Consider the following 12,757-nt stretch of genomic DNA (forward strand, 5'->3'; position numbering starts at 1 on the left):
TTTATATCAATGAAGCCCTCCCTCAGGACGCTTACTTTTTTGAGAGAGTCTCTCATTTGGAACTGGCCAAGCAGGCTAGGCAGGCTGCACTGCGTATCCACTTGTTTCTCCCTGGGAGCTGGGAGTGTAAGTGGATGCCGTCACGTCTGGTCCTTTTCTCTATGGCTTTGCTGACTTAGCCATCCCAAGTCCCTCTGCTTCATACACTTACGAAAGGGTTTCTGGAATCTTATTGAAAAGTCTGAGGCTCCCTCAACCTCATGGGTGGCAGAGCCTCTTTTTTTCTTTTCTTCTTCTTTTTTTTAATGATCCTGAGAACATGGGGTGCAGGACATGAAATCTTTTGTTTGATCTTTTTTGAGACAGGGTTTCTCTATGTAGCCCTGGCTGTCCTAGAACTCACTCTGTAGATAATGCCTGTCTCTGCCTCTTGAACACCTGCACTAAAGTCATGGGCCACTATGCCCTGCTAGGACTTGCGATCTTTATTCCATCCAGGGGTAGGGTAGGCTACAGTGGCTCTGGCTGAGTCTCCATAGACAGGTCAGGGCTTCCCAGACACTTGGCTCCATGACTCCTTTTGAAATAAAAAGAGAAGCATAGCCCTAGATCTGGGCCCAGCAGCGGGGCATCTGCCCAGAGACTTTCCTGCCCAACCCTGGCAGAGGCCAGTGCATCACAGGAAGACAGAAAGGCAGTCATCACCAGAGCCAAACTGACAGAAAGCAGCACAGGTAATGACTGGGAAGGAGGAAGTGTGGCTGACGCTGGGATTGTAGCATCTTTAGGTGCCAAGAAAGGACAGTATTATTTTGAGTTCTGAAGACCAAGACAGAGCTAGAAGGGTAGAGAAGGAAGAAGGCAGGGACTGGAGGCCTGGGGCCAGGGAGATATTCCTCAGGCCTTGGGAAATAGAATGCAGAAAGGCAGAGAGGTAGTAAGTCAACCTACCTAAAACTGTAGATTGTTAAGGTAGGCTTATCCAAGACTAGAGATAGTAAGTTAACTTACCTATGATCATACACAGTGAGCTAACTTACCCAAGATTACAGACTCAATTAACTTATCTAAGATCATAGTAAGTTACCTTATCCAAAATCGAAGAGCATAGTTAACTTATCTAATAGCACAGCTCAGAAATGGCAAAGTTAGATCCTAAAGGGGCAAAAGAGACTTCCTGTTCCTCTAATGCCTCCTTCCTTGCTCTCTGATTATCAACAGCAACCCCAGACTGGTGCCCTGGCCTATGTCAGGTTCCCTGTCCTTACTTTTGAGGTGACAGGAGACAGCACTGAGAGGCCCTCGGCACCATCAACCGGGTATTTTGCTACCTAGATGTGGCCGGCAGGCCTGTCCCCTCCCCTGCGCATTCCAAACTGGGCTTCAGACAATGCTAGAGACATGGAATAGCCACTTTCCTCAGGTAAATCATTGTGGGAAAAGTTTAGAACATAGTAAGTTTGGCAGGCAGTGGTGGTGGTGGTGGTGGTGCACACCTTTAAACCCAGGAGACAGAAAGGCAGGCACATCTCTGAGTTTGAGGCCAGCCTGGCCTACAGGGTGAGTTCCAGGACAGCCAGGGCTACACAGAGAAACCCTGTCTCAAAAAAAAAAAAAAACAAAAACCAAAAAAACCCAAAAAAACCAAAAAAACCCCAACCAAACAAACAAAAAAAAACAACCTCAAAACATAACCCACAAAGCCAAAACACCAAAGGAAAAGAAAGAAAGAAAGAAAGAAAGAAAGAAAGAAAGAAAGAAAGAAAGAAAGAAAGAGAAAGAAAGAGGGAGGGCTGGAGAGATGGCTCTGTGGTTAAGAATACCAGCTGCTCTTCCAGAGATCCTGAATTCAATTCCCAGCAACCACATGGTAGCTCACAACCATCCGTAATGGGATGTGATTTCACCTGGCATGTAGGCATATCTACTGACAGAACACTCTCTTATTTAAAATAAATACATAAATAAATTTAAAAGAAAAAAAAATATATACACAAGTAAAATTTAGCTGCAGGACCACTGCCTCTGCCAGGCAGTTCAGAGAAGGCCCTGGTTGACAGCTGTTGACTTAGCCATGAGCCTCTCACCAGGATAAGCCTGATTCTGCTGGGCAGGCAGGGTGACTGACCTTGGTTAGCAGCTAGCTAGCTACTGTGATCTGTCTTGAGGTAAGTGTGACAATATTTTTACACCGTAAACCTCTTCATTTGCTTGGAAATGTCTAAAAATTGCAGTTTCTGTCTCTGTAAAACACAGCTAATTGCCCAAGGTGTAATTCAAGGGTGGGAACCTGAAAGCAACTCAAAGACAAAAGCGGGCGAAAGACAGCGCGGGGATAGCTTGGCCTCCATAAAGCCACAAGAGATGTCTGTCCTGGGATGCTTTCCCTTTGGGAATACAATATTATTACAGAGATTAATATTTTCCCCCTTGCTCTCTGTATGATTGGAGTGAATTCCCACGGGGTGGGGGTAGGGGCTTCATTTGCCATAACAGTTTCTCAAAAACTGAACTTGAATTGGGAAGTCGATTGTGGGGTGTCCTAGAAACTGGGACTGTTGGGAATGTGGCTATAGCTCCCTGGGGTGCTCAGGTTTCTGGGCAGCAGGGAGCCAGCACAAAGACCTGCCAGACCTCATCTGTAAGATCTAATCCAGGCTGCAGAACCAGCCAGCCCTCTGGGCCTCTGGCTGAGACCTGTCTGGCCTTGATGCTCAAAAGAGCTGAACGGGGCTTGCTGGAGAACGGGGCTTGCTGGAGTCACACAGGAAGCTGGCAGCTCTGCTCTACCTGTGGGGACCCTACTTTTCCCTGACAGTGCACTGAAGCTGTACTCTATTATCAGTGAGGCTCCTGATATGTGTCTGTGTGTGCCAAGTGTCTGTGGGAGCTTATGGTGGCTAGAAGTGGGCATCTGATCCTCTGGCACTGGAGTCATGGGCAACTGGGAGCCACCTCTGAGCCATCTCTCAGGTCCCTAGGATTCAGGCCAGGCCAGCCTCAAACTTACTATGTTGCGGAAGCTGGCCTTGAACTACTACTCCCAGAGGCTGGGAGGCAGAGGTACATCATTAGATCCTGCAGGGGAGAATGACTGGCTGTTTGAAAGTCATAAGTGGGCAGCCGAGGGAGGAGGATTCTGTCAGGTATTGTGCCGTGGGGACGGTTCTTCCCATCCTCCTTTGCAGCAAGCCACGTAAGAATATTCTCTTTTCTAAGTGACTACCTAACCTCAGCTTGAATGCCTCTAGTCACAGGGAGCTCACTACGTACAAAGCTTCTCCCCTGCCCCAGGCCTTCAGATTATTTTCAAACTTTTTTTTTAACCACCTTCCTCATCAGCCACCCCACCCCTTCTAGATCTTAATCCCCCCTCCCGCCTCCCTGGCTCAGCCTTCTGTAGACCTTCCTTGTTCTGTTCTTGGCTCCAGCTTTACTTTCTGTAGGCCACCTACCTGCCTGTGGAAGCTGGTCACCATAGCTACCACTGGAACATTCAAATCTGACATCATTTGGAAGACAAAACTCTGAGCCCTGAACATAAAACCTAAACCACATCAAACCTGGTGGACTGGCTCTGTGATCCTAATTACCAGGTAGGGAAGATTGTAAACTCAAGGCTAGAAGATTGTAAATTCAAGGGCTACATAGTGACACATTGTCAAAGACAGCCAGAGCTGGGCAGTGATGGCTCACACCCTTTAGTCCCAGCACTTGAGAGGCAGAGGCAGGTGGATCTCTGTAAGTTCAAAGCCAGCCTGGTCTACAGAGCAAGTTCTGTGATCGTCTGGGTTACACAGAGAAACTCTGTCTCAAATGAAAAAACAAACAACAAAAGACAGACAGACAGACAGACAGACAGAAATAAAGAACTCAAGCTGGCTAGGGATGTAATTCTATCGGTAGAGCACTTGCCTAGCATGCACGAAGCCCTGGGTTTCATCCCCAGCACTGCACAAAATGGCATGGTGCGCACACTTACAATGCCAGCACTTTGGAAGCAGAGCAGAGGCTGGAGAGTCAAGAGTTCAAGTCCAGCCTGGGATACCTGAGACATTTTGTTTCAAACAACCAAAACGAAAGAAACACAAGATCCGGAAGTCCACTTTGTGGCTGTCTCTTCACTCAGCCTGGCAAATGTCACCTCCCTAGGCTGGGAGCTACCCTTGCCTCCAGATGCCAGTCTGGCTTGTCACTGCAGAGAGCAACTTCACCCACTTGCAGGTCACCACTGTGTGCACTTGCCGAGACTAATTTGCACCCATTTTTGGAGGATTTCAACTGTGCACGCTGCTCATGTGTGCATACAGGCCTTGCCTTCCTCTTCTCTCTCCACAATACTTTTATTAACCCTTTCCTCAGCATCCACATTGTTCCAGTGATTCCTCTAGGATTATGTTCCCCACAGGGACCTTCCAGGCACAAGGGACTGCACCTGGTCCCATCACCTTTCTTTGACATAAACTAACTCAAATGAGACAACACCTCCATCAGAAGACCTGTGGGCATTTTCTTAATTAGTGATTGATGGGGAGGGCCCAGCCCCACTGTGGGTGGAGCCATGCCCAGCAGGTAGTTGTGAGGTATATTCAAAAGCAGGCTGAGCCAGCAGGGCGGGTGTGTGTGTAGGGGTTGTAAAGGCAGTAACCAGTGTTCCTCCAGGTTCCTGCCCTGCCTTCCTTCAGTGATGGAGTGTGACCTAGGAATTAAACGCTGAAACAACCCCTTCCTGCTCTAAGGTGGTTCTGATCATAGTGTTTATCAGAGCAACAGAAACCCTCAGACAAGAGTGGACTAGTTTGATAGAGTATAGCACACATCCGCAATCCCAGCACCAGGAGGTGGAGACAAGGGATCCTAAATTTAAGATGATTCTCAGCAGCCCGGCATGGTGGTGCACGCCTTTAATCCCAGCACTCGGGAGACCAAGATGATTCTCAGCTAAACTCCACCAAGTTCCAGGTTGGCCTGGTCTACTTCACAAAAAAGAACCTTTTTCTTTTTCAAGGAAGAAACTGGGGGACTGGAGAGATAAAGGGCTCAGCAGTTAAGAGCACCGACTTGTTTTTCCAGAGCCCCTGAGTTCAATTCTCAGCAACCACATGGTGGCTCTAATAATCTGAAATGGGATCTGATGCCCTCTTCTGGTGTGTCTGAAGACAGCTACAGTGTACTCGAATACATTAAATACATAAATAGATAAATAATTTTTTTTTAAAAGAAGAAACTGTGGTTGGGGTGGGGGTAGAGAGATGGCTCAGTGGTTTAAGAGTGATGGTTGCAAAAGAACAAGGTTCGGTTCTCAGCATTCATTGTGGCTTTACAACCATCTACATCTCTAGTTCTCTGACCTCCACAGACACCAGGCACACTCGGTGCGCATAAACACGTGCAGGTGAAACAAACAGATAAATAACCCCCTGCCCAAACACAGCAGCAACAACCACAACAGACAAAAGCTGAGTGGGTTTAGCTCGAAAACATAAGATCTGAGCCCCACATCCTCTGTAAAAGCAGGGCCTGAAGCCAGCCAAGTAGCTCAGATGGTAAAGACACCAACCTGCCAGGTTGAAGACCTGGGTGTGTACACACACACACACACACACACACTATGTAGCAATTTTTTTTTTTTAAAGCAAGGCTTAGGGCTGGAGAGATGGCTCAGTGGTTTAGAATGCTCACTGTTCTTTGAGAGGACCTGAGTTTAGTTCTCAGGGCCTGTGCCAGGCAGCTCAAAACTGAAACTCCAGCAGCAGGGGATCTGGTGACATCTTCTGGTCTCTAAAGGCATTGCACTCACAAACAGTTCTTTTCCCTACCTCTCCCACCCCCTCTCAATTAAAAGTTATGAACGATAGTGTAATCCCATCACCAGAGAGGCAGATACAGGAGGATACCTGGGACTACCTGGTCAGCCTAGCTTCAGGCCAGTAAGAGATATTATCTTTAAAAAATAATATAAAATAAAATAATAATACATTTAATAGGGCAGCTCCACGGGACCAACATCTAGGGTTGCTCTCTGGCCTCTGTACATAAACACACACACACACACACACACACACACACACACACACACACACACACACACGCATACACACACACAGAGGCACACTCCCCCCCCACTCATGCACACACACTCACTCTCTCTCTCTCTCTCTCTCTCTCTCACACACACACACACACAAAATTCTAAAACCAGATGCTAGTGGCTCATGACTTTAATCCTAGTACTCTGGAGCCAGAGACAAGCAGATCTTTGTAAGTTCAAGACCAGTCTGATAAACAGAACAAGTTCCAAGAAAGCCAGGGTTACAAAGAAAAACCCTGTCTAGAAAAACATAACGAACATAAGTAATAAATCCTAATATCAAACCCTATCCATCAAGTAAATAAACCAATTTAAACTGGGAGTTTGTAAAAAGGGAGGTTACAGATAGGACCATAGGACCCATGTCATTGCACCTAGTGGTCAGGAGGGGGCGACAGAGAGACACTCAGCAGAAACAGATTTAGCACATTAAGGTACAACTTAGCTCTTGCAAGTAGGGAAGTCTTTTCCTTTCAAATCTCAGCCAGGCTAGGCAAATGCTCTGTGACTTCGAGAAATTTCCTTCAACTCTCTTGAGTCTATGTTTCCTCCTGGGAGAAGGTAACCGATCCCAGAGTGGTGGCCCACTACTGTGGTTGGCTCTGGAAACTGAGGCAGGAAGGCCACAACTTTGAGGCCAGACTGGGATACATATCAGGACGCTGTCCCCAAAACGAGCGCGTTTGGAGGCCAGGGAGAGCCATGGGGGCTGTAGGGGGATTGGCTGACTTATATACTGGGTTCCTACCGAGGCTGGAGGTCTAGCCATACTTCCTGGACCCCAGAGGGACAGGAGCAGAAAGTACCCAGCAGTGACATCAGCTTAGACAGTCACTTGTGTCAGGGGTGGTCACTGGCTAGGGTCTGACTTTAGGCTATCATCAGCCAGGGTCCAAGAGGCCCACATTTACAAACTAACTCAAGAGCTGGGGTGAGAGGTGGAGGGAAGACAGGCGGAGCCAGGGTCAGTCCCAAAGCAGGGACTTTCTGGATCTCTCACTGGTGGAAAGGCAGCCCTCTGTGTTCACAAGTACAGCCTTGTCCCCAGCTTCCTTCCTGAGGAAGTACTCATTTCCCTCACGGTCTGACTGCCAGCTCTGGCTCAGCCTCTGGTCCCACCCAGGGCTCTCTCCACACTGGGCACCAGGATCCTAGAGTCCACCCAGTTAGCTGCTGCAGCAGGTAAAAATGAGGCCAGGGGCTTCTTTTGTTTGTTTTGTTTACATTTTTTTTTTCAAGATGGGGTCTTGGGGGCTAAGGATATACCTGATTTGATAGGTTCTTGTCTAGAGTGCATAAAGCCCTGGTTCCTGTCCCAGTACCTTATAAACCAGGCTTGGTGAAATACACGTAATCTTAGCAAGCTTGATTTAGCCACGCCCCCAGCCCCTCCCTGGGGGATTCTAGGCAGGGGCTCTACCACTGAGCTACTCACCAGCCTTTCACTGGGGATTCTAGAGGAGCTCTCTAGCTTTTGTTTTTTGAAACAATGTTTCCCTGTGTAGCGCCAGGCTGTCCTAGAATTCATTTCGTAGACCAGGCAAACCTCAAATTCTGCCTCCCAGGTGGGCCACTATGCTCAGCTTTTTTTCTTTTGTTCGTTTGAGACTGTCTCTCACTGGCCTGGAGCTAACTTGCTGAATAGACCAGGCAAGCTGCTCAGTGAGCACTAGCAATTTGCAAAGCTCCACCTCCTCCACACAGGATTACAAACTGCACCACAAAGCACAGCTGTGTTTTCTCTCCCCACCCCCCCACCCCCCAGTATCCCATCCACCCCTACACAGATATTTTTTAATGTGGGTTCCTGGGATCAAACTCAGGTCCTCTTGTTTGCACAGCAAATACTTTATAGACTATGTTATCTTCCTAGCTCCCCAATGCCTCACATATTACCACCAAGCCCCCTGTACCCTATGACAACATCCAAATACATTTGCCATCAATTTCCCCCATTCCCTGAGTTAGCCAGGTCTCCCGGAGGTCATGGGGACCCTGGCACAGCTGCAACCTCTGAGTGGGTGAAGCCCGAGGTTCCAATGTTATCTCAACTGGCTCTCTGGGTCTTAAGACCAGGGATGCTGCAGTCTTTCTCCATCAACCCGAGGCAGACGCAATGAGAGTTGTAGGAACAGCAGGGTAATACCCTGGTCCTGCGTCTGAGCCAGGCAGGTGTCTGCCATGAAGGTTTTAAGTTTCCGGAACTGTGCACAACCCCCCACCCCTAATACCAAGTACCTCCCAAACCCCCAGAAGTACCACTTACCAGGCTTTGGGATAAGTCCTTGGAATGGCCTGGAAGGGAAACAGAAGTGAGTTTCAGGGGAAAGGGATGGGGACAAGGTTACCACCAGGTAGATGATGATACTAGCTTGCCAAGGGATTGGTAACAAAAGCCCAGGGTCCTTTTCAGACACTAGCATTTAATGTTTGACTCTTTGAGAGAGGGTCTCAGGGAGCCCAGCCTAGCCTTGAATCCTGATGTCCTAGCCAAGGCTGACTCTGAACGTCTGTTCCTCCTGCTTCTACCTCCTGAGCGCTGAGGTTACAGGTATGCACCACTACTCCTGGTTTATGAGGAGCTGGGGATGGAACTCAGGGCTTCGTGTGTCCTAGACACGCCATGAAACCAACCAGGCCACTACCCTAGCTTTTGTTTTTGTTTTAAAGAAAGGGTCTAATTATGAAGGCCGGGCATAACTTTATGGGTTATGAAGGTTAACCCATAACCTTCCCGCCTCTGCTTCCTGCGTGCTGGGATGAGAGGCCTGTTTTGGGATCTGTACCGTGTGAGCATGTGCACTGGGGGTGGGGGAGAGAAGTACTCTTGTTTATGTGCACACATGCATGCCAAAGGTCGCCTTCCAGAATCTTCCTTCATCAGTCTACTTTTCTTTGTTGCCTTTTTGAGCAAAGTTTTTTTTTTTTCACCAAACACAGAGTAAGTCATTTAGCACGACTGGCTAGCTGGAGTCCCTCTCCAACACCCCTACTGTAGGAACTTCTGGAGCCGGCTCCCAATCCCAGCCAGGCTAGTCTGAACTCTTCCTCATGAAATACCTGGTGACCGTGAACTTGATCTTGTCAGCCACAGAGAGAATCCTTTCCAGGTTCTGGGAGCCAAAGGTGCAGGGTTTGCGGAATGGGATCCCGGGGGGTAGGCCTTCAATGATTACCGAGCCTGGGTTGCTTTTGATTCGCTTGTAGGGCACCTGCACTGGGTATTTGATGCCCAGAGCTTCACCTGCATAGGAGAAAGGCAGTTGTACCAGTCAGGAGCAAGAGGTAGAACAGACTGGGCAGGAGGAGTCTGGGGGCTTCTCTCCCAGAGGTGCTGAGGACCTTTGTGGAAGATGGGAGAAGTTGTACGTGAGTAGGACTTGGAGATTAATAAGATGTGTACTGTGCAGAGTTGCTGGTGGGAATCCCCGCTGGATGGGCCTCGAATACATGGCTCCTGATACTGGGTTAAGGCAATGCTCAATGTTTCTCAGCCTCTAGGCTGTACCACTGGGCCTCCCAGATGGAAACATCAGCTCTTCCCCGGCCTGAGGTATTCAGATTCAGGCTCAGTCTTCGGAGTGTGAGTGCTCCACCCAGCAGGGAGGAAGGTAGGCAAAGGCAGCCAGGGTGCTGACGGGATCCCAGGGACCACTGTCTACCTGGTCTCAGGTCCCTTCCCCTTTTCCTTTCTCTCCATTTCTTCTGAGACAGGGTCTTATTATGTAGCCTTGGCTGGCCTGGGACTTCCTATGTAGACCAGGCTAGCCTCAAACAGAGATCTACCAGCCTCTGCCTCTTAGTTTTGGGATCAAAGGCATATGCCTAGCTCCTCTACGTACAAAGTCTTTTAATTAATTAATTAATTAATTAATTAAATGTGATGGGTCTTTGGTCTGCCTGTATGTCTGTGCACCATGTGCATGGCCTGGTGATTTCAGAGTCCAGAAAGGGACACCAGTTCCCCTGAGACAAGAGTTACAAATGGTTGTAAGCCACCACTCAGATGATGAAAACCAAAGGAAGCCAATGCTAATGGCTGAGCTATCTCTCCATCCTCACCGGAATGTCTCTCTTTTTAAAAGAAGAATTATTTATTTATGTGAGTGCACTGTCACTGTCTTCAGACACACCAGATGGCATCAGATCCCATCAGAGATGGTCGTGAGCCACCGTGTGGTTGCTGGGAGTTGAACTCAGGACCTCCGGGAGAGCAGTCTCTCCAGCCCCTCACCCTCACCAGCAATTCTTAAGTTTTGTTTGTTTTGTTTGAGACAGGGTCTCATGTAGCTTAGGCTGACTTCCAACATACTATGTAGCTGAGGATGGCTTTGAATTCCTTCCTTTCTTCCTTCTTGATTAAAGGTGTGCACCATTAGGGGCTGGAGAGATGGCACAGCAGTTAGGAGCACTGCCTGCTCTTCCAGAGGTCTTGAGTTCAATTCCCAGTAGCCACATGATGACTCACAACCATCTGTAATGGGATTCGATGCCCTCTTCTAGTGTTCTGAAGACAGCTGCAGTGTATGCATATGCAATGTATGTATGAAAATAAAAAAATAAAAAAGGGTGTGTGCCACCATCTCCCAGCTGGTTTTGAACTTTTTTTTTTTTTTTTTTTTTGGTTTTTCGAGACAGGGTTTCTCTGTGTAGCACTGGCTGTCCTGGAACTCACGCTGTAGACCAGGCTGGCCTTGAACTCAGAAATCCGCATGCCTCTGTCTCCCGAGTGCTGGGATTAAAGGCGTGCTCCACCATGCCCAATGGTTTTAAACTTCTGATCCACCTGCCTCTATCTCCTGAGTGTCATGACGACAGGCGTCTGCCATCATACCCAGTTTATGTGGTGTCAAGGATGGAGCCCAGGGCTCCACACATGCTCAGCAAGCAGTTTATCAATGGAGCCACACCCCAGCCTCTATTAAAGAGTTTTAAATGACATCTTTATTTGTGTGTGTGTGTGTGTGAGTGAGTGTGTGTGTGTGTGTATGTGAGTGTGTGTGTGTATGTGAGAGTGTGAGTGAGTGTGTATGTGTATGTGAGAGTGTGTGTGAGTGTGTGTATGTGAGTGTGTGTGTGAGTGTGTGTGTATGTGAGTGTGTGTGAGTGTGTGTGTGCACATGAGCACCTGCGTGTGCACATCCCTCAGTGCATACAGTAGAAGCAAGAGGGTGATATTGAAGAAGTTGGCTTTCTCCTTTCACTACGTGGGGTCCAGGAATCGAACTCTGGTCATCAGGCTTGGCACTCAACACCTATACCCCGCGAGCCACCTCATCAGCTAGCATCTACCTAAACACGTTCTCTATTTGTCTCTGAACAAAATCTTACTCTGTAGTTCATGCCGGGCCTGGAACTCAGAGCAATCCTTCTGTCTCAGCCAAGTGATGAGGTTACAGGAACACAGCACCAACCACATCCCACACGGGGCCTGTTTTCTGTGACCCCACGCCCTCAGTGCTTGTCACATAATAGATGCTCAAGAAATACGAGAGAGGGCTGGTGAGATGGCTCAGTGGGTAAGAGCACCCGATAGCTCTTAGCTCTTCCAAAGGTCCGGAGTTCAAATCCCAGCAACCACATGGTGGCTCACAACCATCCGTAATGATGTGACGCCCTCTTCTGGTGTGTCTGAAGACAGCGGCAGTGTACTTACATATAATAAATAAATAAATAAATAAATAAATCTTAAAAAAAAAAAAGAAATACGAGAGAGCTAGTGGGATGCCTCGGCGCACCAAGGTGGTTGCCATCAAACCTGGCACACTGAATGTGATTCCCAGGCCCCACATGGTGGAAGGAAGGAAGCAGCTTCTCATGTCTGACCACAGTGGTGATGGGGAATGTATGCCCCCTCACACATGCCTGTCCACACAATAAATACGTTTAAAAAAAAACAAGCGAAGAAATACCTAAAAATACACATCAACCTCCTTGCCAAGCATGAAGTTGGCACCGGCAGGAAGCTGCCCACCTCTCCCTCCACCTGACCCCTGCCTGTAACTCACCGTATTTCTTGTTAAACAGGTCTTGGACTTGTTCCCTAAGCGTGTTGGCGATGTCGATCCGCGAGAGTCTGGTGTTGTAATTTTCTGCAAAGTGAATACAATTATGGACAGAGGCTATTACATTAAAAGGCACTTGGTGACTTTTACAGGAAAATGACTTCCTAATTACAGGGAACTCCTTGTCTGGCAATTAGCAGATCTTTGGAGTGGGCCCCTCAGAGTCCTTCAGACCCAGTCTTCATGAGAATCTCTGTGTGTGTGTGTGTGTGTATGTGTTTTGATTTCCTGGAAGAACTCATACTGTTGTGACAACAGCAACAAGACAAAATTAAGCTAATTGTTGACATTTGAAAACTAACAAAGAATAAACCCAGAGGCGAGACACTAGAGAGGAGGTTTCTGTGTCCTCAGCCGTGTGTGAGTTAGAGTGAAGTCTTCCAAGAACTCATGGAGACAGAGGGGCAGAATAGGCGTGTCCAACCCACCAGGAGCTATTGATTATTTTGTGGTACTAGAGACAGAGCCCAGAGCCTTGCAGGTCACTTAGAAATGCTCTACCACTGAGCCACGCCCCAGCCTCTCACTGGGGGATTCTAGGCAGGAGTTCTACCACTGAGCCACGCCCCCAGCTCCTCACTGGGGGATTCTAGGCAGGGGC

General features: G+C 48.2%; 1 protein-coding gene across 13 annotated transcripts in view; it reads right to left on the reverse strand.

The window, feature by feature from the left end:
* Gtf2ird1 (GTF2I repeat domain containing 1) overlaps window positions 1-12,757 on the reverse strand; it is a 102,618-nt gene that overhangs the window by 10,299 nt on the left and 79,562 nt on the right. For all 13 annotated transcript variants that reach the window (XM_085837240.1, XM_085837251.1, XM_085837249.1 and 10 more), the window contains 3 exons: window positions 12,100-12,183; window positions 9,152-9,335; window positions 8,358-8,386 (listed from right to left, as the gene is read on the reverse strand). In XM_085837240.1, coding sequence (XP_085693366.1) covers window positions 8,358-8,386; window positions 9,152-9,335; window positions 12,100-12,183 — 297 coding nt within the window. The remainder of the gene's footprint in view (window positions 1-8,357; window positions 8,387-9,151; window positions 9,336-12,099; window positions 12,184-12,757) is intronic.

Source organism: Mus caroli, unplaced genomic scaffold (assembly GCF_978045245.1).
Source record: "Mus caroli unplaced genomic scaffold, Mus_caroli_1 scaffold_4, whole genome shotgun sequence".
Lineage (NCBI taxonomy): Eukaryota > Metazoa > Chordata > Mammalia > Rodentia > Muridae > Mus > Mus caroli.